We start from the raw sequence: 26656 nt of genomic DNA, 5'->3' as shown, positions 1-26656 counted from the left end.
GATGAAGCTTCCTGCGAGCGCCTGTAGCTCATGGCGCCGCCTGGCCGTGGCGCGGCGACTTGCGGGTTTCTAAGCGGCCTTCACGCGCCGGGAGGCCACCTCCCCACCCCACGCGCGCGGAGGGAAAGATGGAACTTAGCGCGAAGCTGGAGCAACCAACACCTCTCGAGGACGCGGGTAAAGAGGGTACAGCCGGGAGTAGAAGGAGCCCAACTAGCGTGCGCTGCAAAGAGCGGGCGAATGGGAGTAATCAATAATCAAAGCGAGCGAATACGAGTAATCAGATGGGGGGAGGCCCTGGAGTAGTTCGCCAAGGCGTTTCTGTGCCTTCCTTATTATATACGCGGGGAGTCTTAAATGAGAGACAACTGGCCAAAACTGCAAAACTAACCTTGGGGTGGAGGGAACCTCTAAGCTCATTCGTTAACGAGACTTTTATTTGTCCCCTTTAATTACTGATGTAATTGATACTTAATTATTTATATCTATGTAAACCGCTTTGGGAGCTTTTGAAATGCGGTATATTCGTCGTAATCTTCTGGTCGGATTATGTCTAAATGGCATTAGAACTGGAGGAGCAACTTCCTGACCCTCTCATTCATGATGGCAAGCCTCCCTCCCTCCCATCTTTAGTGCTGGGATTTGGGGCATTCTTTGTCCATCGAGCGAACCAAAACAAAGGGATTTGCGTACACACTGCTTGTAAAATAATTAGTGAGGTTAACAAGCTATTTAAGTCCTTTCGGTGGACGCAACCCAGGTTAAGTGGCTAGTGGCTGCTAAAGGGCTGTAGGTCTTTGACTTTAACTGGGAGGAGCAGTGTTTGACTTCACTACTGAGATAAGAGCAACCAGTTTTTGAGCCTGAGAGCCCCCTGAGGAAGAAAACCTGGGGCAATATAGTGGCTGCTCTTTGCACATTGCAGCCCTTGTGATTTAAGACTCTTTTTATTATTTATTATTATTATTTAGATTTATATCCCGCTCTTCCTCCAAAGAGCCCAGAGCGGTGTACTACATACTTAGGTTTCTCCTCACAACAACCCTGTGAAGTAGGTTAGGCTGAGAGATACGTGACTACCCAGCAAGTCTCATGGCTGAATGGGGATTTGAACTCGGGTCTCCCTGGTCCTAGTCCAGCACTCTAACCACTACACCACGCTGGCTCTCAACCAGCAGTTTTTTACAGTCCGGTGTTTACTGGAAGTCCATTCCATTTCATTTTACTTTAAAGTAACTCTCTTCAAAGTTACAGAGGCATTTGGGATCATAGGTTTCACTAATCGTGTAAGGACATGGGAGAATTCCTCCCTGAGCAGTTCCAGGGGCCTGATTCACTGTGTTCACTTCATTGGCAGAAACCTCTACAATATTCAGTTTTGTTTTCTCTGTGGTTGTACACCTGTGCATATGTGTGTAAGAGTAGTATGTGCATCTCATTGAACACATACTTACTTCTCAGTAAAGATAAATGGGGTCAGGCACAGTTCTCAAATTTCCCATATCAAGGTTGTGGTTCCTTTGGGTAGTTCAATAAGAGGCAGAGCCCTGTGTGGGTCATGGGCTGGAGAGACCATTGATTTCTTTCTTTGGGCGGGGGGGGCGGGGGGGGGGGCCTGAGGGCAGAGCCCTATGCAAAAGCTGTCCATTCATCTCAGGTGAACAACTCTTTTTTTTAAAAAAAAGGGAGGAGAAACAGTCCTGTCCCTTGCTCTTCTAGTAACACCAGGTTGCATTATTTCGTTTCATTTCTATACTTCTCCATACAATAAAGTTCCTGGGTGGTTCACAGTCTGGTTTCCTGGTTGATTGTCAACCTTAACATCCAGTGAAACATTGAGGTCATTCACACAAGTGAAAACTGTGTTCTACCCTGTAGGGGTGATCATAAGTGGTGCAGAGGGGAAATGCTTGACTAACAAGCAGAAGGTTGCCAGTTTGAATCCCCACTGGTGTGTTTCCCAGACTATGGGAGACACCTGTATTGGGCAGCAGTGATATAGAAAGATGCTGAAAGGCATCATCTCATACTGTGCGGGAGATGGCAATGGTAAACCCCTCCTGTATTCTAAGACCAAAAGAAAACCACAGGGCTTTGTGGGTGCCAGGAGTCAAAATCGACTTGACGGCACACTTTACCTTACCCAGTGGGGATGTGCCTGAACCAGCTCGGGCAGCTGTGGGTGGGGTGGGGATCTGATCCTTTAAAAACAAGATAAGCACGGCTTACCTGCTCCTAAGCTGCCCCACAGCTTTTCTGAGTGTGGTGCTTGCATTTCAAAAGGCCCTGTGTGGCTGTAGCGCTGCTCCCAGCAGCTTGCATGTGGCAGCCATGTCCATGCTGATGCCACGTGCAGGCTGCTAGGAGCAGCTGCACTGCAGTTGCACACAGCCCGGCACCCAAGCCAGTTCGACGCTTCCCTAAGGAGGCACCAAGCCAGTTCGAACACATCCCTACTACCCGGGTTTGGGATCTGTGTGCTCTCCCAATTTTTGGTTGTGTGAAAGCAAGGTAAGAGGAAAACCTGGGTAGAAGTGAGTGTGTGGAAGCAAGGTAGGCGGGAAAGCTACCTTGCTTCCACATAGCTCCCAAACCAGGGTAGAACATAGTCACTTAAATTGAAAGTGTTTAACTTGGCCTCAGTGTGAAGTGATGTAAGCAATTACTTTGGACAGCAGATCTCAGAGACATGTGAGACTATGCACCACTAAAAGAAGAAGAAGAAAAGCCAGGACAAGAATCAGTTATTTTGACTGGTATGCTAGAGCAAGGGTTTTCATTCAGAGGTCCTTTAACCCCTGGGATGGGATGGTAGACTCACCTTTTCTTTTGCAAAAGGTGTACAAAAATAGAGTACAAACGTGTGTTTAAATGTAGTGCTATGTATCAGTGTTCCCTCTAACAGGGATTCCCAGATGTTGACGACTAACAATTTTCTTCAATCTCTCTTTCCCTCTGAAACCTGCTTCCCAGAAATATAACCTTGAGGATCACTCATTCTTCAGGGGCATGTTTTCCAGAAGTACAGCGGAACGTTTCAGAATGAAGGAGAGACTGACAAAATCACTCCTCCCTTTTAATGTGCATGCAGCATTAGAGCACAAATGTTGTGTTATTCTGGATGCCAGCCATTTGCCTATACATTTTATCTGTCCCGTAGAATCATTTGTAGTTGAGTATAGCTTTTACTTTTCCTGTTCTTACAGATGTGTACATGCTTTCTATACTTTGGAATCAGGAGGTGATGAACTGACAAATGTCAGAAGTAACCAAAAATAGTTCCAAACCTGGTAGTAACCAAGCTACCACTTCTTGACACCTATCATGAAAGCTGTGTGAACTACAGCAACACACTGATTTTCCTTGTGCAATATCTCAAAGCAACTATATGTTTAATATATGCATATGTAATATATATTATGCATATATATTATATCTGTATCAGGATTTAACATGCTTTTCTTTCTAATAATGATTAGAAATGGCTAGCAAGCAACGCTTTCTAATGGCTAGCAAGCAACGCTACAACCTGATTACATTAGTGAAGTGTTTGCTTTTCTTCAGATTAAATTAAAATATGCAGAGAAAACCTAATGAGGGCAAAACTTTGAACACGGAGTATAATTTGAAGTGGGGGAAATAGTCATCTGTACAAGATTGTGCACTGGGCTGAATTAGCATATAATTGCACTAAATGCAGAAAGGGGTGTCCAGAAATTCTGATTTGATTACCAGTGTATTTTGCACATTTCAGATATGACGGTATCCTGTGTTCCCTCTAAGGCATGTGCATGCGCACACATTCACACATTTTTAGTTGCCCACTGAGTTAATTTTAGATCCCGCTCAGGTAGAATCAGGAAGGCCCCACACTGGATACAGGTGTGCACACACTGCCTTGATACTGCTGCCCAGAACAAAACTCATTCCGCACACAGATGAAAAATATTAGAGAGATCACTGACAGTGAAGCGAGTCTCATGATCAGTGAGACTCGCTGGGAAGGGGTTTGTGGGGAGAGCGGGCTTAGCCTGCTCTCCCCGCAGACTATCAGGAAAGCAGCCCTGGGCGGCCAGATTGGCTCCCAACACAACTGCTGGCTCCGTCACGGAGCCAGCGGGGGCTGCGGGGCTCAGGGGCCACATGGCCCCTCGAAGTTCCAGGATGCCCCACGCAAGCACGCGGGGCATCTTAGAGAGACCCCCAGGGCTGGGAGGCTTGTTTCAGCCTCCCGGCAGGGGTCTCCTCATATGTTGCTGTGCCGCAGCAACACACAATCGAAAGGACAGGGTTAGCGGAGTGCTCGCTCCATTAACCTCATTTAAGGGGAGGGGGAATTAGGAGGGTTTGCTGCCGCACAGCTCCCGTGGCAGCAGACGATCAGCAAAAAGCGAGCTAGGCTCCCTTAGCCTGCTTTGTGCTGATTGTGAGAATCTCCTCAGTATCTATAATATTTAAAGGTTTTGTAAAGATAGAGCTTTATAGTAGGAGATCCAGTGGTTTATATATAATATCAACTTGAAAGTAATGCTATGGCTGCAGTCACTGGAAAAAAGTGGTAACATGCCTCATTCCATAACCCTTGGAATTGCTTCACAATCGCAGTCTTGATTGGACCCTAATCTGGCTGCTTTTTTCAAAAAAAGAGAAAAAGGTGAATCACAGGACTTCTAAGCATGCAGTAAACATCTCATTTAGTTTGACTGTTAAGAGGTTCTGAAACAGGTGCCATTTGCAAACCTAGGGAGTTGAGGAAACAAAATTGAAATACTGATAAGGATTATAAAGATTATGCCACAAAAAACAGGGCATAATCATGGGAAGTTATTTTTTACTTTTGAGCAATGGAAATGCATTATTTCACCTTTTCTGAGAAGTCTTTGAGCAATGGAAATTTTGACTTCATAAGCAAAATGCATTAAATAAATTATTTCATCTTTTCTGTGAAGCTTTTGGCTAAGGATGTGCATGAAACTGCATTCCTTTTCATGCTTGAAACAAAATACAAAACAGCTGAAATGTTTTGCCGAAACAGCAATCAAGACGGCTGTTTTGATGTAACAGCCTGAAATGTTTTGAGTGTTTCGGCCATAGAGGACAATGGGGAAACTCAAAACACCCCATTATTCCCCATAGGTAGCCTTGCACACAGGGACACCAAAGTGGGTTGGTGGTAGGACATAATGGGTGCTACCTACCACCCAACCCACAAAAGAAATGGGCAGTTGATTTTTTTAAACCTTTCCCTAAACCCCCATAGAATCGAGCTCAAATGGCCTGTTTCTAGTGGCCTGTTCAAAATGGCCCATTTCTTTGTTTTATTTGCTATTGTTTTCTTATACCATATTACTTCATAAAGTGTGTTATTGCATAACCGTAATAATAATAATTGGGTGTGTTTTGCTTTGCAGTGTGCAAGGAACACCTTGAGGAGCAAGAAGTAAAAAATTTGAAAAAGCCACTGTTGTGCACAGAGCAGTTTGTTCAAACTGGGAACCCTGTGTGCAAGACTGGAGCTGAAAATGGAGTGCTGACTTTGTTCCACACAATGATAATAGAAAATGAATCTGTGAAGAAAGAAAAGGACTCTGACCTTGCTAAGGATGAAGAAGCAGATAGAACTTATTACTTAGACCAGGGGCCTGGATCACTTGGTCCACAGCCACCGGCTTTGAACTTCACCACCATTTGCAGGCACCTGCCAACCTACTGTGGGGACACAAATGTGAATCCCCATGATCTAGGAGCTGAACTAAATCAAGAATTTGCCAAGCAGTCAGAGTCACAAGGAGAGGTATACTGTCTTAATATTACAGAGACGAAAAAGAGTAGAAACAATAGGATTCTTGTAGCAAGCTCCCCAAAAACATCCTCTGCTGTGCTTGAGGACATGGATATACTAGAGCAGATCCAGGATGTAAATCAGAATCTGAGCCTGGGTCATGCTACACAAAGAGCAGCCAGATGTGCTGCAACTAACTCTACAGGCCACCAGTCCTGCAGACTTTCTGCATTCCAAGTATCCCGAAGCAGCCAGGATGGAACCAAGGACAAAGAGGTTCCGCCAGAACCCCCAGAAGAACCCGTCCCACCTGCCCGGAAGAAGGCACGTACATTCTACAGTCCTGGTAAGCAGTTAAGAAGAGCTGGTTGTCTAGTGCATGTGGCTTTCCACTGCCCTCAGCAGTAGGAAGTCCTTGAGGCAGGTGCTTCAGGGTCTGTTTTCTTGTGAGGAGCAGGAGACTTATAGTTGTTTTGTCGTATTTTATCTAATTTGTATTTTGTTCATCTAGTTATTTGAACTCTACCTTCAACCCTAATGAGGTCCCCCAAGTTATATTGATTGTATAATCAATTGTATTGATTATACAATAAAAACAACAATAGAACATAATAAAACAATTAATCCAATAAACAACAAGTGATCAGCAATCACCCAGTACAGTGCAGGGACATGTCCATATGAGGAGAGGAAGAAAACATACATCACCCCTTGGGGTAGTAATTGACGAGAGGATGTTTTTTGTCATCACAGGTTTTTAATCACAGGGAAAATATTTTCCTGCATTCAGCACTTACCTCTGCAGTCAAGTGCTGAACAAGATGATGGGGAGTGGCCAGAGAACATGTTGGTGTTTCGGGGAAGTGGCTAGCCAGCATGCTCCCATTCGCCCCTCATGCATTTGTCAACCACAGGTGGTGAATGTCTGAATATTGCTAATTGTTGAATAGTTTTAAATGGATGATGGTTAATATATTCCCATACGTTAAAAGTTGAAGAATATTTGCCACTGGAATTAATCTTCAACCTAGTTTGGCGCGTTGCATCCATCCATCCACTTCAGAATTATTTATTTACTAGCCAACCCTGCACAGAGCATCTGTGCTCTCTTTGGGGCCGGTGGTTACCTCTTCCCCCCTACCTTCTGCCCCAGTCTCCACTTTCAGGGCCAGCCGCCACTTCTCCCCTCCACCCCACTTTCTCCCCTCCACCTCATTTTCTCCCCCACCTCCTGAGCCTTGCCTCCGCGGCTGGGCTGGGCCTGCCGCTGCCTCTGGCCTCTGAGGCCAGGCCTGCCGCTGCCGCGGCAACCAATCCTCCTGAGTGTGCCTCAGCCAATCAGGCCCATCCGCCGCCCAGCCAATCAGCTAGGCTCTGGGACACACATTCCAAGACACACCCAGGAGAATTAATATAATATTAATATAATTAATATAATAGATTAATATAATATAATAATAATAGAATTAATATAATAGATTATAATATAAATTTTTTCACATTTTATATCCCACTCTTCCTCCAAGGAGCCCAGAGCAGTGTACTACATACTTAAGTTTCTCCTCACAACAACCCTGTAAATTAGGTTAGGCTGAGAGAGAAGTGACTGGCCCAGAGTCACCCAACAAGTATCATGGCTGAATGGGGATTTGAACTCGGGTCTCCCCGGTCCTAGTCCAGCACTCTAACCACTACACCATGCTGGTTAACGCTTTGTTTTGTTTTAGATAAGCTTTCTATTTATATTTTGAAAGTGAAGTTGGGTTGATTTTAAAGATCCAAAATTACCTAATTTTTTCTGGGCTCTTCTTCTCCTGGTAATTTTTTTTAATTCACTTTGTCTTTTCCTCTTCTCTCTTTCACATTTTGTTTGTTTGTTTAATGGTGCCTTCCTTTTCAGAACAGTTAGAGGAGCTGGAGAAAATGTTCCATGAAGACCATTATCCTGACAATGAGAAGCGCCGGGAAATTGCTGCTGCTGTTGGTGTGACACCACAACGGGTTATGGTGAATCTTACCTGATGAGCACTATATATAGTCATTTCCAACAATAACTTGCACAAAAATGTTCACATAAGTAATCCACTTATATGAGGAGGGTATTTTCCAAACTGCCAGGTTTTGCAAGACTACTGTTATTCTTCCGTGAGAAGAACATAACAATTTGCTTTTTTATGGATAAGGAGGTGTGATGTCATGTGAATTTGTTGAGTCCATGTTAGACTGCTTACATGAGCAGGTTTTGTTTTGTGTGCTGAAACAGACTAAGAGAAATTCTAGATACAGTAGTTGCTATTGGAATAAAGGTTTGCGAACTTATGAATTTAATGCAGGCCAGGAGCAGAGCAGAATTGTGTACTGGCTTTTACACAGATGTTGGTCTGATGAAATACCATGTTCCAATTCAGTTCATGTGTATGTTTTTCATACATAGATCATTGGCTAAATATGTGATAGTAGTCACCAAACAGCGATTTTGGAGAAGGCCTTCTAGCTCTAGAAGAAGTTGAAACTGTGTTCCTTATTTGACCTTTCTTGTTTTCTTTTGGAATTCATGTTCAGTGGCTGGGGTTTCATTCTCTCCTGTGGCATGGCTTCGTCTCTAGAGAACATGAATGGGAAATAGTGCTGCTGGTTTTTTCCTCAGCATCTTTCTCATATTTCTTTCTCAGCATCTGAATGGTAAAGAGAAGAGAGTGATCCCATTTATATACCCTCACTGAGAATATATAGAAATTGTCTCATTGTATGTATAACAAAAAGTAAAAACACACATATCAGTCTGTGAGGAAGATTAAAGTTAGAGTGACTTGCTGAAGGCCACCGAATGGTCTTCGTGGCCAAGCAGGGATCTGAACACAAGGCTCCCCAGTCCATGTTTCACTGACTAGACCTTTCTTTCTTTCTTTCTTTCTTTCTTTCTTTCTTTCTTTCTTTCTTTCTTTCTTTCTTTCTTTCTTTCTTTCTTTAACATATTTTTATACAGCCCCAGACTTATGTCTCTGGGTGGTTTCTTTAAGGCTTAAGCTGCAGATGATGCCAGAAAATCTGTGGTGCATCTCCTGGTATGGCTCTCCGCTTGAGCCTAAATGCAGGCTCAGGGTGCTGCATATTTGCAGCAGTCCTAGGGGAAGGGGTAACTAACCCTTTTGGAATGGGATGCTTTTGCAATAAAAATTGACTGTCCCAGCTGCTTCCTAACCTGCATAGTGACCCATGGGAATCCCTATGTTAGTCCCTGTGGGTGGGAAAGCAATTTGAGGAGGAATGATTCGGATGGATCACTGATCTCCTGGCATCAAGTATAGTTTGAACCTGAAAATGTTACTGTGGTCTAGATTGCAAATTATGCTCAATCACATGTATTTCCCTGCAATTCTTTTTGTTTTTTCTTTCTTTTCTTTATTTTTAAAGTGAAAAACAACAGCAGAGGCTGCAATCAAGGGCAAAGGACTGATAGGAGTGGGAGAAGAGCCAGCATAACCTTTCTACCCATGGCAATTTCCCACTCAAACATGCCTTCCCCCAACTCTCCCCCCCCCCATGGAGGATTAGACACAGATATGCAGCTTGGAGAGGGGGCAGTTTAGATTCCACAGCTGCTTTTGGTGGGGAAAAACAGTGTATTTTGGGCCCCCTTGAGTCTGTTTTAAAGGGGGGCATGTGAACAGCTATCACTACTACCACTGTGAATCTTTATATACTGCTCTTTAACCAAAGTTCCCAAAGCAGTTTACACAGAAAAATAAATAATACAAAAATAAGACCACTTTAAAAGGTGTCTCTTTGCTCAGTTAGCAGGGGTGGAAGGAACTAGTGGAAGGTAGTGGAAGGTAGTGGAACTAGTGGAAGGTAGTGGAACTAGTGGAAGGTAGCCATTAACATGAACTTCTCATAAGCTCCCATCTTTTGCAGACAGTGTCTCTAAGGAAGAGACAGAAATGCTCTGTATGTGTGTGTTTCACTGAGAATTGTTTCATTTGTTCTCTTTGTTAGGTTTGGTTCCAGAATCGCAGAGCAAAATGGAGAAAAATGGAAAAACTGACAGTGAAAGGCAACAAGAAATGCCCAGCTACAACATCAACTTTGCCAGTAGGCCCCCAACAAAGTTCTCAAGGGTAAGAAGCCTCTGCCTCTTAGTCTGGAGACAAAGGATAATTTTAAAGAGAGTTGAAAGTGATCTAATAAAGGCATTGCTATCATTTGCATCAGCACATCGTCATAATTTTTTTCATCCCTGTAGTATCTCTGGGCAAACGGTTTTGCAGGTTTTTGGAATGCTAGTGGAAGCAATAGTAAAATGAGCAGACATACCATGGACGATGGTTCTCCCAGTCCACCTTCAATAGTCTGAGAAAAATTGTCAAACTCCAGCCAGAGAGTCAGACTTATACAAATGAAAGGCGCCAGGATGAAACCAAGATTGTCAATGTGGTGTGGGTTCTTGTGGTCACAGCAATGTGGGTAATTAGCATTCAACCATGATTCCATAGTTCAGGTAATTCCATCTTCAGGTAACCAGGATAGGTAAGAGCCCATTGAACACATGCCTCTTACCTGTTTTGGTTACCTGAACATGACGAGTCCTTATCTGTGCATCCAGTAACATCTGTTACTGGAAGTTACTGGAATGTTATGGAAGTTACATAACAGCAAGTATGGCATGGGAAAGAGGGGAGCAAGTTTATAGAATTTTTCCCCCTTCAGTTCCCCCTTCCTAAATTTGGGATGCAAAATTATAGAAACTAAAGCTAATATGAATTCTGCTATGCGGTCTTCCCCCATAAACATCATATGTGAAATTAATATATATTGCACTAAAAATTAAATGTGTGCTAAGATGTACAAATGTGATCATCATTGTTTTTATATTCAACAATTCAAATTGATTATCCCAAACTCCTCTCCCCTACAGAGAGATTGCTAGGCAGGGCCCCAATGTTATGGGGATGAGACTTTCATTTCCTTTACACCTCCTTATCACTTGTCATGGTTCTTCTTTCCCTGTCTTTACTGCCTTTTTGTCTCATGTTTTCACTACTTTTGTTATACATACAATTCTTATGAGGCAAGGCTACAACACCTGGGGCTATTTAGTTTAGCGGGGGGAAACGACTGGGGGGAGACATGATAGAGGTCTGTAAAATCATGCATGGTGTGGAGAAAGTGGATAGAGAGAAATTCTTCTCCCTCTCACATAACACTAGAACCCAGGGGTCATCCCATGAAATTGATTGCCAGGAAATTTAGGACCAGCAAATTGAGGTACTTTTTCACACAATGCATAATCCACTTGTGGAATTCTCTGCCACAAGATGTAGTGACAGCCAACAACTTGGATGGCTTTACGAGGGGTTTGGATAACTTCATGGAGGAGAGGTCTGTCAATGGCTACTAGTCGGAGGGCTGTAGGCCACCTCCAGCCTCAAAGGCAGGATGCCTCTGAGTACCAGTTGCAGGGGAGTAACAGCAGGAGAGAGGGCGTGCCCTCAACTCCTGCCTGTAGGCTTCCAGCGGCATCTGGTGGGCCACTGTGTGAAACAGGATGCTGGACTAGATGGGCCTTGGGCCTGATCCAACAGGGCTGTTCATATGTACTTCCTCCCTCTGTATCAACCCAGTTCTTTCTGAAATATTCCGAATTCTGTTTTGCAAGTTGTAATGTTTGAATTCTAAACCATGCAAATTTAAACTGGGGACATGGGAGAGAGGCACTAGCCTTGCTAGAGAGAGAAAAAGAGAAAACTGTTGTGTGAGAATAATCTAGATACTTTTGTAACTATTGAGGTGTTTCTCTCAGTTGGTGAATTGGGAGGTGAATGTGAAAGAAAATCCAGTAAAGGTTTACATTTTGTCTTTTCTTCATTTCTTACTCTATCATGATATTTAACTTTCTTTTCAGTGCAACACTGCTACCCATGCCCTCACTATCTGGCAATATGCATGATCCTTCCACCACACTAAAGATGGATACTACAACTGTCAACTATTCTAGCATGCACAGTGGACAGCCTGCACAGCTGATCTCTACATCAGGTGAGACATTGCTTTGTTTCCTGTTACCCACCAAACCACTTTATTACCTTTCTTCCCTTCTGCTGTCTTTGTAAAGCCATTTCACACCTTGTGCAGCACTAACTCTAGACTAGTACCTGTATGGTACACATTAAAAACAGTAGCCAACATGATGCACAGTCTTCTGTTGACAGTAAGGGTCCTCCGAGGCTGCTGCACAATGACAGTGTCATGACAGGGCTGCTTCACAATGACTTTAAAGTGCTTCCGGGCATCACAGCACTCTTTCCTTTCGAAACAACAGAAAGAGTTTTGTGCTGCCACCCAGAAGCACTTTAAAGTCATTCTGCAGCAGCCCTGTCACAACACTGTCAGGAATGCCTTAGAAGTTGTGCAGCCCCAATGAGTCCCTGCCATCAATGACAGGCTGCCCATCATATCAGCCACTGTACAAATTGGCACTACCACTATTTGTCAATTTTGGATTTTTCACAGCCTTGTTAAGTAATATTTTTTGAGTACAGGATTTTGTTGTTTTTGTTTTTTCTGTTGCATTACATCCCAAAACTAGGAGGGGGGTTCCTCCCACTGGAAGAGTCACTCAAGATGGCCAATTAACATAGCTCTGCCTCCAGAGCTAGTGGGAGGAGAAACCCACTCTGTGATAGCCTCCTTCCATCAAAGAGAATGAACATTAATGGTAATGGTCCATTAAGTTCTCTTCTAAATTATTAAGTCTACTCTGTCTTCCATAGCTCCTCAACCCTGCACAAGCCATTTCATGGGTGGGTATGGAAAATTATCACATATAAGTCTGCAGAGTGAATGTATATTAACAGAGAATTGTACCTTCAGTTTGTAGTGAGGACCACCTCCTGGACCTCCAGTTCTGCGGTGCCAGTGTTACATCCGAACACTGACACCACAGTTTGTTCCTCCCTCACTCCAGCTGCTATTGGTTGTGCAGGTTGTCCTTCATGAAGGAAGGAAGCCCACACAGCCAGTTCCTCCTCCTCTCTGCAGTCAACAAGGCTGCAGAGAAGGAGCTCACCGTTTCATCCAAATGTGGATGGGGGACGGGGAGCACGGAAGGTTCTGTGTTACATTCGAAGGCAGCCACTGAACAATGTCTTCCTCCATCTGCTGCTTGCCAAGTTCAGTTCAGTGTGGAGGGAAGGGAGCTCCTCTGCTGCTTGTCTTTCAGTAGCTATGGATCACACATAGAGTCCCAGCAGCTGCAGTCTTCTTGCAAAGTCTCTTGCAATGATCTAGAGAGTCCTGACGCACATTTTGAGAACCAAGTCCTTGTACTTGGTTTTCCCTTTCTTACAATGTCAATGACAGCCAGTAGGTTGCGCTCGTGCATTAGTTTCCTATACAAGAACTTAACTTTCTGTTCATCAAACTGAGTCCTAAATTATTTGTTTTCCAGCAGTGTGAAGCAGTGTACTCTCTAATTTTTCTTCTTCTGTGTGTGGAATGAGTTTTGTTTTGGCTGGCAGTATCAAGGCAGTGTGCTCACACATGCATTCAGAGTGAGACTACCTTCCTGATTCCACCTGAGTGGGAATTTTGGATTAAAAAAAAACATCTGGGAGCACAGACACGCCTTAGAGGGAACAGTGGTGTGAAGTCCAAACTACTACTACTAAATGTTGAAATGGTATTAGGTTTCCCTGTTGCCTTAATTTCTGGTACCAGCAAGTTTTGTTCACCACTAGTCTATATTATCTGTTTATAAATATCATACCATACCCACTTTCATGATACATTAAATTTAACTTCATCTGTTAAAAATTATAAGCCATGCAGTGAGGTCGTTCACACAACCCTGTAACTGAGCCAGGGAGGGCTAGGGCGGAAAGAGGCAAGATTACACCTACCTTCCCCCCAGGCGATCCTTTCCTTTTCCTTGGCCACACTGCTCACATGACCATATGAGCTATGCTGTGGGGAGCAGCATGGTCATCTGAGGGCCAGGGAAATGAAGCCCAGAGATTTCCCCACTGCCAGGTGCTCCAGCTGCCCAGCTCTTCATGCTTACCCTTCTACCTCAGTAAAAGCCCAGGTAAAAAACTTGGGCTACCCAGCAGGGCAGCACCAAGATGCTCCATCCCGGTGCTCCACATTAGCAGCCCTCCCTGGGTAGGGCTGCTTATGTGCATGCCCTCAGTGTGTGGAGTACAAACCATGTTGTCAGATGAAAATTGTTAAATAATTACACAAATGGAGGCTGATTCATTATGTATGATACCCCTGCCAACAACAAGAAACATAAATTGGGGGGGAAATGGCTGTTGTGTATTATATTTCTAAGATTTTGTGTTTAGACTGTCTTCCAGCAACCAGAGTGAACTTGGGTGGGGGGGCATCTTAATTATGTTGACATAAGTAGGTTTCTTGTACTTTGTATCTGTTTTTAACATAGTATGTGTCAAAGTTTTGTTGCCTGCCCTACAAACTTCAGGGTAAATGTGCACTTCAGCCCTGGAGTGTGGGAGAATGCAACCTTCATATATCTAAATGTAATGGAAGAAAAAACATGGTAGAAGACCTTGGGGTGGGGGGCAGAAGTAGGTAGCCTCACTGATGCATTCAACTTTTGTTTAGTTTCCAGACTACATGAGTTTACCCATGGCTGAGTAATATAATAGGAGAGCATTTCACCTTTAAAGAATAAAAATAAGTAAAACAAAATAGAAAAAAATCAAGCTCTTCCTTATTATGTTATATTTTTAAAAAACCTTATAGACTTTCTTGCGGTGGTGGGTGGGTGGGTTGGAATGCTGGGCAGCTTTCAGAAAATAAAAAAATGATAATATCCTAAACAAAATAACAACTGTTAAAAATAATGAAGATAATATAAAAGACACAAGAGAATAAAAAGAGTTTCTCCTTTTGCTGAAGAGACAACAGTATTCGAGAAAATTGTAATAGAATATAGGTCAAAAGACAGTATGGGTGCCAGTGCATGGGCAAGTTGATTTGGGAGAAGGGTGCATAATATATTTAGTCATAATATATTCACCATCACTGATGGTGTTTATGACGCGGTTAGACTAAAGCCTTTTGGACATCTAGCAGCTGATGTTGCCGAGCCGGAAAAGAAAATCCAAAGCTGCAAAGACAGAATTACAGTGGGAACGTGGAACGTAAGAAGCATGAATATGGGAAAGCTCGACCCAGTGAAAGATGAAATGAATTGACTACAGATTGACATTTTGGGCATCAGTGAATTAAAATGGACTGGAATGGGACACATTCAGTCAGAAAATCATACCATTTACTACTCAGGACACGAAAACCAAAGGAACGGTGTTGCTTTCATAGGAAGGAAGGTTATAGAAATGACAGTACCTGGGTACAATGCGGTCAGTGACTGACTAATATCAATTAGATTTCATGGACAATCCTTTAACATGATAGTTCTTCAAGTCTATGCCCCTACAACTGATGCAGAAGAAGAGGAAGTTAATGAGTTTTATGCTAAAGTCTAGTCTGAAATTGATAGAACATGCAAGCAAGATGTGATGCTGGTGGTTGGAGACTGGAATGCCAAAGCTGGAAAAGGTAAAGAGGAAAACACAGTCGGCCTATAAGTCCTAGGAGCAGGAGAACGACTTATTAGTTTCTGCCAAGTCAATGATCTCATCATTGCTAACACATTCTTCAAACAACCAAAGTGGCGCCAATACAGATGGACATAACCAGATGGAATACACAGAAATCAAATTGATTACATTATTGGTGCAAGGAGGTGGAAGAGCTCAGTTATAACAGTGAAGACATGACCGGGGGCTGATTGTGGAACTGATCACAAACTGCTCATGTGCCAGTTCCAGGTCAAGCTAAAGCAGAAAAACAAAGCTATCCAGCTTCCACAATATGTTCTTGAGAATGTACCCGCCATTTTCAAGGAGAACATCAGGAACTGCTTTGAAGTTCTGAACCTCATTGATAGGGAACCAGAGGAACTGTGGAATGAAATCAAAGAAGTTGTTAAGGACGAATGTGAAAAGAGACTGCCAAAGGCCAAGAAACAGAAGAAAGCAAAACGGATTTCACATGCTAGCAAAATAATGCTCAGGATCATCCAACGCAGATTAGAGCCCTATGTGGAAAGGGAAATGCCGGATGTTCACGCTGGTTTCAGAAAAGGCCGAGGAACAAGAGACATCATTGCTGATGCACGCTGGATAATTGAGAAAGCCAAAAAATACCAGAAAGAAGTCAATATGTGCTTTATTGACTACAAAAAAGCCTTTGATTGCATCAAACCTGTCAAGTTGTGGAATATCCTTAGGAAAATGGGCATCCCAGAATATCTCATTGTTTGCATGAGAAACCTATACACAGGACAGGAAGTCACAGTCCAGACAGAACATGGTGAAACAGACTGGTTCCAGATCGGCGAAGGAGCAAGACAAGGCTGTATACTTTCTCCTCCTTTATTCAATTTATATGCTGAACATATACTGAGAGAAGCTGGATTGGAAGAAGATTAGCGTAGTTTTAGAGCTGGAGGAAGAAACATCAACAACATGTGCTACGCTGATGACATCACTTTGATAGCTGAGAATGCAGATGATCTGCAAGCTCTAGTAATGAAAGTCAAGGAGCACAGTGAAAAAATGGGACTACAATTAAAGAAGACTAAACCAATGACAACAGGTACAGCAACCAGCCTCAGAATTGACAATGAAGACATTGAAGTGGTGGATAGCTTCTGCCTTTTACGATCAACCATCAACAGTAAAGGATCCAGCAGTCAAGAAATATGCCGCAGACTAGCACTTGGAAGGGTTGCAATGATGGCCTTGGAAAGGATATTTTGATGCCATAATGTGTCTACACCTACAGAGTTTAGAATCGTTCAGACAATGGTTTTCCCCATGACACCCTATGGATGCAAAAGCTGGACTTTGAAGAATTAAGACAGAAAAAGCATTGACAATTTTGAACTGTGGTCCTGAAGAAGACTTTTGAGGATACCATGGACAGCTACGAAAACAAACAAATGGACTATAGAACAAATCAATCCAGAATTTTCAAGGCACAAATGACCAGACTTAAATTATCATACTTTGGACACATTATGTGAAGATCTAGCTTCCTTGAGAAGTCCATAATGCTGGCGAAAGTTCTAGGAAAGAGAAGAAGAGGATGACCAGCAGCAAGATGGATGGACTTGATTACGACAGCAATGAATGCACCACTGAGAAACCTTAAAGACCAATTGAAGACAGATCATCCTGGGGAGAATCTATGTAGTCGGTAAGAGTCGACACTGACTTGATGGCACTTAATCAATCAATCAGTCAATCAATCAGTATATTAAAGGTTTGAAGATTAATGATGGGGAGCGTTTAATTAGCATTTTTGCAGATGATTTTAATTCTTTCAAAACCTTTACAAGCAATACTGATAGTGCTGCTAGCTTTTAGGAATGTATTGGGTCTATCCATCAGTTACCAAAAATGTGAGGAGTTCAATATGGGTTTAAAAGCTATAGAAAAAGTAGTGTCCATGATTGGTATAATTAAGATTCCAGAATTTATTTATTTATTTATTATTTAGCATATTTTTATACCGCCCAAAACGCAAGTTCTCTGGGCAGTTTACAAAACAATAAAAACAACCAATAAAAAAGATTAACATTTCAACAATTAAAATTAATTAGTTAAAACTATTAAAACACAACTAAAACATATCTAATCAAAAGCCTGTAATTAAAAGTAATTAAAATTACCTATTCAGGAGTCAAAATTTCTAATACATTATCAATGTTAAATAAATTGAATTATGTGTAAATTTCAGCTTTCTTGGTTGGGCCATATAGCTGCTGTGAAGATGTTTTTATTACCCAAGTTGAATCTCTTTCTGGTTCTTCCAGCTAGCTTATCTTCTTCTACAATCCAGATATGGATTGTAGTATCCAGAAAGTTGGGGGCAATATGCTAAATCATTGTAAACCGCTTAGAGAGCTCCGGCTATAAAGCGGTATATAAATGTAAGTGCTATTGCTATATGGCAAAAATTATTTCTGTCCTTTATATATGCAAATAAAATGCCAAGGCTTTCTCGTAATATGACATATACTAAATTGGATGACAGTGGATTGGGTATCTCCAAGCTTAAGCTGTTTTATGAAGCTTCACAGCTGAGAACTATTGTGGGAATGGTAGCCAGTACAGAACCTAAGTTATTGTTCTCCTTGGAACTTCATGGTGAATTTAAAAAACAGATTAAAAGTTTACCATTTCATGCTGACCTTATTAAAAAGATCATTAATTCTGCTCCTAATCCCTTTTTAAAGTCAGCTATGGAGATTTGGAGAGGATGGCAATCTTGCCTATCCCCCTTCATTTCACCACTTATATTAGTTGTAGACCATATTTTTGTGTGGGAATATTTGGAAGGCATAATAGCATAAAGGATAATTGGGTAAGATTTATTTATTTATTTATTTATACACATACATATGTACATACCGTAGTGGTATGTTTCCTTGGAATAGGAAAAACACACATCTGCAGATTTTAATCTTACTTGGCTACATTAACTGTGTTCTTTTTCACTTCTGAACAAAATATCCAAGCAGCCAAAAGAAAACTGATGAAATTTGAAAAATTAATATTAAAGTTTGATACATCAACTCAAGGGCTAACATCCAGACTTTATGCTATTCTGTTGGAGTATAAGATCTTACCATTGGATGGATTAAAATCAGGTTGGGAAAGTGATTTACAGATGGACATTAATGAAGGGGATTGGAATAGGATTTGGTTTTCTAAACCTATATTTTCATGCTCTGCTCAAATTAGAGAAAATATGTTAAAATATGGTCTTGTAAAAAGCAATCAGAGATGGAGAAGCTCTTATTTTGACAGGGAGTGCATTCCAAAGCCCTGGGGCAGCTACAGAGACGTCATGGCCCCGAGTTGCCACCAGACAACCTGGCGGCAACTGTAACAGAACCTCCCCAGATGATCTTATCAGGTGTCATCTGCCTTCTTTTTTACCCTATCAGTTTTTCTTGCGCTCTCTCTCTCTCTCTCTCTCTCCCTCTCTCTCTCCCTCTCTCTCTCCCTCTCTCTCTCTCTCTCTCTCTCTCTCTCTCATCTGCTGTTCTCTTTCCACCAGTTACGGGGCTGGGAGGGTTTTGGCTGTGTTGTGTAACTCTAGTATGTAACATACCCTTTCTTTTTCTTTTACAGTTGCCTCATTTACTGGCAGGGCAACCCCGTATGAACCTATTCAGACCAAGACCATCTCCCAAGGCACATTTGGTTCTGTCAAGGAAGAAATCTTTCCTGCTATTCCAAGTCCTCCTCCTATTCGTAGGGCCAGCCTCCCACTCAACATGGTATTTAACCCGAACAATAATATTGTTCCGTTGATGCTTGATACCCCCAGCAGTGAATACAGCCCATCCAGTCAGGAAAGCAGCTCCTGTGAGGTCTTGACCTACAGCAGCCAGAGCCAAAGGTATGAGAATAGCCACAGTGAAGCTAATGGGAACGTGAGGTGAAGGTAACTGAAAATTCATCTCTATCAAGAAGGTTGTATGCCTCCCAAGGCAAAAAGGCTGAATTGTGCTCCCATCTCCATAAACGTTCCCCCTACTCTCACCAAACCTGTTTTTAGTTGCACCCCAAATCTGCTTTCTGTAGTGACTGCCTCACCCATGGAGTGATTAAAGTGAACTTCACATCACTTCCATGCCCTGCTCATTGGGTCTGTGTGCCCTGTTTAAAGATCCATATGTGTGTGCATGGATGTAATATCTGCATAGCTCCTATACAGTACAAGCTAGCTCATGTATGGCCATGCTATGCTACTGATAACTCACAAGCAATTTAGATCTATGCATGTAGGCGTAATATAAGCATTGCATCTATGTGCAGACATTGGGTTTGACCAGAGCTGGAACAGGTGCACCCAGTGGGAGAGTAGGGAGGTGTGCCATACATTTTGTCACTCTTGCCCCTTGTCTTGTGGTAAGGCCCTCTGTTTTATGCCAAATTCAAACAAAGGCACACAGGTATTCTTGCTGAAGGCTTCTCGCCTTTGGAAGCTCCATTGCCTTTGAGTTTTCTTCTCACCCCGACTAAATCTGCTACCTTTAGTTACCCTAAACCTGCAGTAGATGCCTGGAGCAGCTGCAGTACCCTTTGGCTGTTTCAAGTGAGCCAGAGCTTCTTTCAGACTTGTAAAATATTTGTATTTGGGCAAGTGTCCAGGGAAAAAGTAAGGATGTATTTTAAGTGCAATGTTTTAAAAATAGATATTTATTATGGTGCATGTGTATGCATAATATACTAAAGGTTCTGGGATTTATTTAAAATAAAGTGTTATCTGTCCTCATCCCTTGTGGAGAGGGATAAATAATAGCATATAATCACTCTGGAAGCAATCCAAACCAAATTCATTAGATCTATATTACAGCTTCCTAGATGTGTTCCTAATGCTGTCATTTGGTGTGAGGTGGGCCTTGGCTCTCTGGAAGTGGAATACTAGAAATGTATTTTTTGCATTTTGGCTGAAAATAGTCTTTTCCCAATCTGGACTTGCCCCCTTGGTATTAATTGATAATTTCGATTCTACTTGGAAGCAACTTGTTAAAATAAAATCCCAATATTATGGGTTTTCGCCTGATATGCTTATTCATTTGGGCCACGACTGTGCTAGGAAGCTGATCAAACAACGAATTTCTGACAACAATTTACAGCTTGAAGTTGCTAAAATCCCAAAAGGTTTATACCTTGGAGATCAGCTTTTCAGCACAAAACTTGCTGTATATTTAAATAATATCACCTTTTCTAAGTTCAGGCGGGCGCTATCTTTAGCTCAATTAAACGTGCTTTCTGCAGTGATGCTTTATGGGAGGTTCCTTATGCCTCCCGACTTTGTCCTTGTGGGTCTGGTGATATTGAGACTACTGAACATGTTATCTTATATTGTGACCTCTTCAAGAATGATCGTTCAACTCTTATTTTGCCTTATCTTGTGACATTTCCTGGTCACTCAGACGAATTTCTCTTAAATTTTTTATTGTCAAATTTTAATTATAAGTACACCAACTCAGTGGCTAAATTCTGTTATATTTTATGTAAATTACATTCCGCTGTGTGTGATAATGCTTCTGGTCAATGACTGAAATAAAAAATGACTGATTAAGTAAGTAGTAAAAGAGAGCAAATTGTAACTCTAAAAAATAACTTGTTCATTGTTTCTCCCTCCCTTTGCCCTAGTATCAGCTCTCCAGTGCAATGCAATTACCCTGAACAGCTGGAACCTACAGCCAATCTAGAAAACCCATATTATCACCCAAGCAACCAGGCTGGGGCCTTCCAGTACCCGCAACACCAGGTGTCTCAGTTGCACCACTTCCCAATCCATCTTAGCAGCAGTGTGTTGCCCACTGTCCGTCTCACACCAGCTACACCCAGTAAATCCAGCACAGCTTTTTTCTCTCTACCTGGCAATGGTGGGCTTGTGACCTGTCCTCGAGAGAACTCTGCTGCTCCATATCTACAAAATCACATAGGAGGACAGCTCCTAATACAGCCATCAGCAGGGGGCTCAGGTGGGTGTCTTCTAATTGAGTTCTGTTCAGGAATGAGGATTCCTCATGAAAGGGCAGATTCCATCGATGGTGAGGAAGAAGGGCACAGCATGTACTCTTAACAATATAATCCCCCTACAAAGTGATTCATATCTGTCCCTGCAATTCTGTTTGAATTTAACATTTAAAGTAGTGAAATGATTTTATACTCTTTTTCCCCATCAGCAAAAGGTAAAGCGCTTTTTGTATCATCTAATATGACAGTATTGCTTTTTTTTTCCCCCAGGCCATTTGTAGACCCTTTTGGCCTATGTTGTTTTCCCCCCAACAAGACTTTCTGTGAAACTAAATTAGTTGTTACTGGTAGAGCACTTAGAAATCCCCAGCTGACTGAAGCTTTGTAAAATAATGATTTGTTGTTTTCTCTTCTTCTTCTTCTTCTTCTGTTGTTTACTTAGGTTATATCCCTGCATTTCAGTCAGTGCCCTGGAATGAGTTATATGTGCAAGGAGCTCCTTTCTCCAATCCACTTTGCTCACAGATACAGTTTTCTAGTGGAGGAGGATGTTACTCTGCTGAACAGGCACAATATGCTCCAAAACAGTGCATGCCCTCTAGTTCCTGTCTGCTTCAGCTACCTAGAGCAGCAGTGCCAGGATCTACTATGTTTGCTGCAAAGCAAATGGTGTCAACAGATTCAGATTCAAACCCAGACTTCCAGTCTCAGGCAGAGCACATGACACCACCTGAGGAGGACTCTGATACTGACAATATCGCCAAAGAGGAAGAAAAGCTTGCTGGTGAGTGACAATCATATAGCCATCAAGGTGCAGTCTGAAATGAAGGAAAGTGCTAAAACCCAATGGCCAAACTAGATGTGACGGCAGGAGATCCATAACCAGATATCCCATGTTTGTTTAAAAGGGCAGATGCAGCCACGGGGGGCGGGGGGTGCCATTTGGATTGGAGCCATGGTGCTAGGGGAGAAAGGGTTTATTTGTCCCATTGAGGAAATAGCTACTGGGGGAATCTATTCAGATTGAAACCTTAGTGCTGCAGGAAGACCTTTCCTCCCTGCCCTCTATTTGTTGTTGGGGAAACAGCCATTTGGAAGCACCCTAAGAATATCTTGCTCCGTACAGAGTCTTGAGATTAACCAGGCAGCACTGAATGCAGAGCACATTACAAAATATAGGGTAAAGAAGATGAGTCCCTGAGATTACTAGCAAGAGTCATTTGCTTTGGTTGAAGACCAGTCCACTGCTCTTATGTCCCTGCAGACCTTCCAGCCTCTTGTGTCAGGTTTTCTTTATCTGCTTTGGAAAAATGTCAAGAGGGTTTCTGAAGGTAAACTTACAATGGTGAAAGTGCTGCTATTCAAGAGTACAGGTCGAATCTAACATTACTTAAAACACTTTTTTGAACATTTAACATGTGATTTTTTAAATGTTAAATAACAAGATAGAGTCTCTGTGGATTGACATGGGAGAGGGGCTTTGCCCCCACCATGACCATGAGCTAGATCACTTTCCCCTTGTGGCTGTTATTTGCCACAGGGCGGGGGGGAAAGCTGCCATTGGTGTCAATGAGAGCTTTATTTCTGAAGGGGAGATGTGGTAGACCACGACTGCAGTGAAATGTAGGGATAAAGCGGAGTCCCAATCTGAAAGGAGTGATCTATTTGCTGTATAACATTTTTTTAAAGGATGTGCTTGCAAAGTGTGTGCTTAAAGTAACTTGCAGATATTTTGTCTTTGTTTGAACATCCTTTTTTAAAAATATAGTTTAGGTGGGACATGGCACCATTTTGTTGTAAAATGTCCACAACATGTGCTTTCCCTTCCTCTTTTCCCAACATGAATATTGAGGTAACAGGGTACTTGGGAGACACAAATGTGGGAAATCTTTACTATAGTCTCCTCATTGCTTGGGAAGGAGAATTGAATTTCAGGATGTCTAAAAGAAACATGCCAAGGCATATCTTTAGGTGAATGGGCCATGACCCCTGGATATACAATGCTTACCCCCTCTGAAATGCATGGATATTCTCAATCATTTATGCATCTTGAAAGGCAGTTATTCCATGTAGAAGACTCCCATTCAGATTTTTGAGTAAATCCTTTTATTCCAAACCCATCAAATCTTCCACTTCTGATGTAACCGGGATGTTGCAAGACATACTGAACTCTTGTTCCCCTTTGAGATTTCATATTAATTATTTCCCCAAGTTTAAATTAGGGCCTCAGAAGTGCTGAAGCATGAGGAATCCAGGATTAGCAGCCAAGCCGCTCTGTGTTCTGTCCTGGTAAACTCCCCAGGTTGTTTGGTTGGTTTATTTAAAATATGTATACCCCACCCATTCAGTGTACTACTGCTTGGAGCAGCTTACAACATTGATAAAATAGATACAATATAGGATAAAAATTTAATAAAGTTAAAAAGCTAAAAGACCAGGCTAAAACCACAATTAAAATACGTTTTTAAACTGAAATTAAAAGTTATCAATAAAAAGCTAAACACTTAAAAAAAACAACCCTATTAGATAAAAGCAGAGCATAATATCTTTAAAAGCCTCTCTTAAAAAAAAAACATTAAGGGGGAGAGCATGACGAAGCTTTTCCAGGAGTGCGTTCCAAAGGGACCACAACCAAAAAGGCCCTGTCTCTAGTCCCCACCAGCTGGATCTCCGTTAGTGGCAGGGCCATGAGCAGTGCCTGATATGCCAAGCAGGGGGCCCTGGCAGGTTCATATGGGTGAATGCAGTCTGACAGGTACCCCAGTCCCAAGCCATGTAGGGCTTTAAAGGTTAAGACCAGCACCTTGAAGCTATCCTGGAAGCAGACCATTAACGAGTGAAGCTGGCACAGTATGAGTGTAATATTCATGAAGTGACTTGCACCCACAAGTATCCTAGCAGCAGCATTCTGGACCAGCTGAAGCTTCCAAACCATCATCAAGGGCAGCACCATGTAGAACACATCTGGGCATGAGTGACTAATGTCAGGTCCAACTTCTCCAAGTAGGGTCACAGATGGTGTACCAACCATAAGGTTTTTGGCTGAGTTCTTGATTTGTTACTCTTTGGCTGTGTTGCTTGTGCTACCCCATTCAATTCACCTAAGGAACTCAATGCATGCTGCTTAGTGGACTAGAAAAGGTAACTTGCACCTGCCCTGGAACAGTTTCACTCCTGTATCTCATCTTACCCTTCTTGCCACCACTGCTGTCCCTGGTTTTCTCTCCCCTTCCCATCAGGACTATTTGTCAGCCACAGTTGGCTGGGCTGTTGAACCCCTATGGGTAGGTTCTTCTGCAGCTGGCAGCCCAATTTCACCAGAGAATAAACCATTGAAAAATCCCTGGAGACATTACACATTTGTGAATTCCTTTTTCCTTGCAATCTACACATTCATGCCTTTCCTTTTGCCTCATCATTGACTGGGATGTTACCCATGGATTTGCCTTCGCGTTCCAGAAGAATATCTTTCTCTAACTTATTCCCTTTCTCCACATTATATAGAATCACTAGATTAATTTGCAGCTGTGACCTTTGATGGTTTCCCTTGCTGCTCCATGAGCTGAAATTTGCATAATAAGATCTCCCTCCTCCAGTAACCACGAATTTGGTGATTTCGTGGCCAGATTTTCTGTACACAGAAATCACAGCTTATTTCCTGTAAGCAAATTCATTCAGTTATCCATGTTTTTTCCATAACTTTAGTTTTCTAAATGAATCACATATGTGACTACCTGAAATACATTTATCTTTCCCACTTTGTTCCCCGTCCCCCATTGTGATGCATTGTGCCCAAAGTTTAGATCTCTAGACATGTGGATTTTGCATGTTGTGAGAATACATGGTAGCAGTTTCTCTGTGATGGAATTTATAGATGTATTGCCATTACATAGTTATATTTTAGTTAAGCTGTCTTTTTAAAAGGGCGTGGCCAAAGGTGGAAGGAGATGGTGATAAAGGGGCATGATTATAGGATGAGGACTTCAGATAAAGGGACAAGACAAACAGTACCTACAAGATATTCTTTTCTACTTACAACACTTAAGTTCTTACCACCACCCCCGGCAGAGAAACCAATGCACAAGTGTTGAGGCCCTAAAATTTGCTAATAAGCCGCAAAGACTTCCTTTGCATCTTAACTCCTGCACAGCCATCTCATCATGCTGATTACATTGTTATAAGATGGTGACCATACCCACAAGGTTCCTACTGCCCCACTTTTGAAATCATAATGTAGGATGGCTACATCCCATTAATGATGGCTCCCCTACCATCGTTTCCAAGTTCTGAGTGATAGGTGGTAGTTAAATGATACAATAGGAGAATGGGCAGTTGTGTACAGAGATTCCATGCAGACGGCCCTGAGAATAGCTGGCCATTTTGAAAATACCAGACACAGGTCCTCCCTCCCTGACGGCTGCCTAGCGTTTTTTAATGTGATTTTTGCCCCGTCACTACCTACAACCCCAGTCTTTTCTTCCATGATTAATCTAGTTCACTCATCTTTATCCTTTCAGATTTCCCAGAAGAGAGCAACCAGTGATTCAGCTTCCTCACAGAGAGAATAGAGAGGAAAGAGAAAATAAGATAAGATTTATTAACAATAAACCTTTCTTGGAGATAAACAGAGAAAAGAATGTACAATGTGAAATTAAGCACCTTATCACAGACTGGCTCTATTATTATTATTGTTATTAATTTCTAATTATTTTATTTAAGTTATTCTGCTGAAGAAAGAAGCAGTGAAATGTCATTCAACAAGTAAAATCAAGTCTTTTGTTATGCATACAATATCTTGGGATATCTTTCATTGTACTTAATAAATCCAAATTTCACATAGTGCAATAAATCCAAATTTCACACGAGATACAAGGATTCTTGCTGTTATTGCTGCCTGCACATAAAATTTGAGTACTTTTTTGGAAATACATATGCTAATTGTAATCAGGCAACTAGCTTTAAAAATGATTTTCTAAGTAAATGGAGATGGCTGTTTCTATACAGAGAGTGGGTGGAGGCCTAAAAAATAAATTAGACAAGAATTAGACTACCACAGGATTTCTTTCCTTTGGAAGTCAACATAGAATATTGACATACTGACATATTTACATTCAGCAGGGATGATGAGCTAATGAAATTTGGGGGATATTTTATTGGCTTACTCTGCAGGTAAACCTAATTCTATAGATAATTTGTTCTTTTATTTTCTGGGGCGTGGGGAGAAGCAGAATTAGGATGACTGACCACAAAATAATTTATTTTTGGAAAGGCCAAT

At 42.0% G+C, this 26656-nt stretch overlaps 1 protein-coding gene across 3 annotated transcripts; it reads left to right on the top strand.

Annotated features, from left to right (window-relative positions):
* Positions 1-26246, top strand: NOBOX (NOBOX oogenesis homeobox). Of its 3 annotated transcripts, none has more exons than XM_053258597.1 (9): positions 1-177; positions 5412-6128; positions 7683-7789; positions 9779-9900; positions 11685-11818; positions 19015-19285; positions 21052-21386; positions 21824-22165; positions 25899-26246. In XM_053258597.1, the coding sequence occupies exons 1-9, from the start codon at positions 129-131 to the stop codon at positions 25922-25924; spliced, it is 2103 nt and encodes a 700-aa protein (XP_053114572.1). In that variant the 5' UTR covers positions 1-128; the 3' UTR covers positions 25925-26246. The 3 variants fall into 3 exon arrangements, with proteins under 3 accessions (XP_053114572.1, XP_053114573.1, XP_053114571.1); XM_053258598.1 differs by lacking the exon at positions 1-177 and adding an exon at positions 207-276; XM_053258596.1 differs by lacking the exon at positions 1-177 and adding an exon at positions 3032-3171.
* The last annotated feature ends 410 nt before the right edge of the window (positions 26247-26656 follow it).

This window comes from Hemicordylus capensis, chromosome 5 (assembly GCF_027244095.1).
Source record: "Hemicordylus capensis ecotype Gifberg chromosome 5, rHemCap1.1.pri, whole genome shotgun sequence".
NCBI lineage: Eukaryota > Metazoa > Chordata > Lepidosauria > Squamata > Cordylidae > Hemicordylus > Hemicordylus capensis.
The sequence above is the reverse complement of the archived record's forward strand: the minus strand, read 5'-3'. Positions and strand labels throughout refer to the sequence as shown.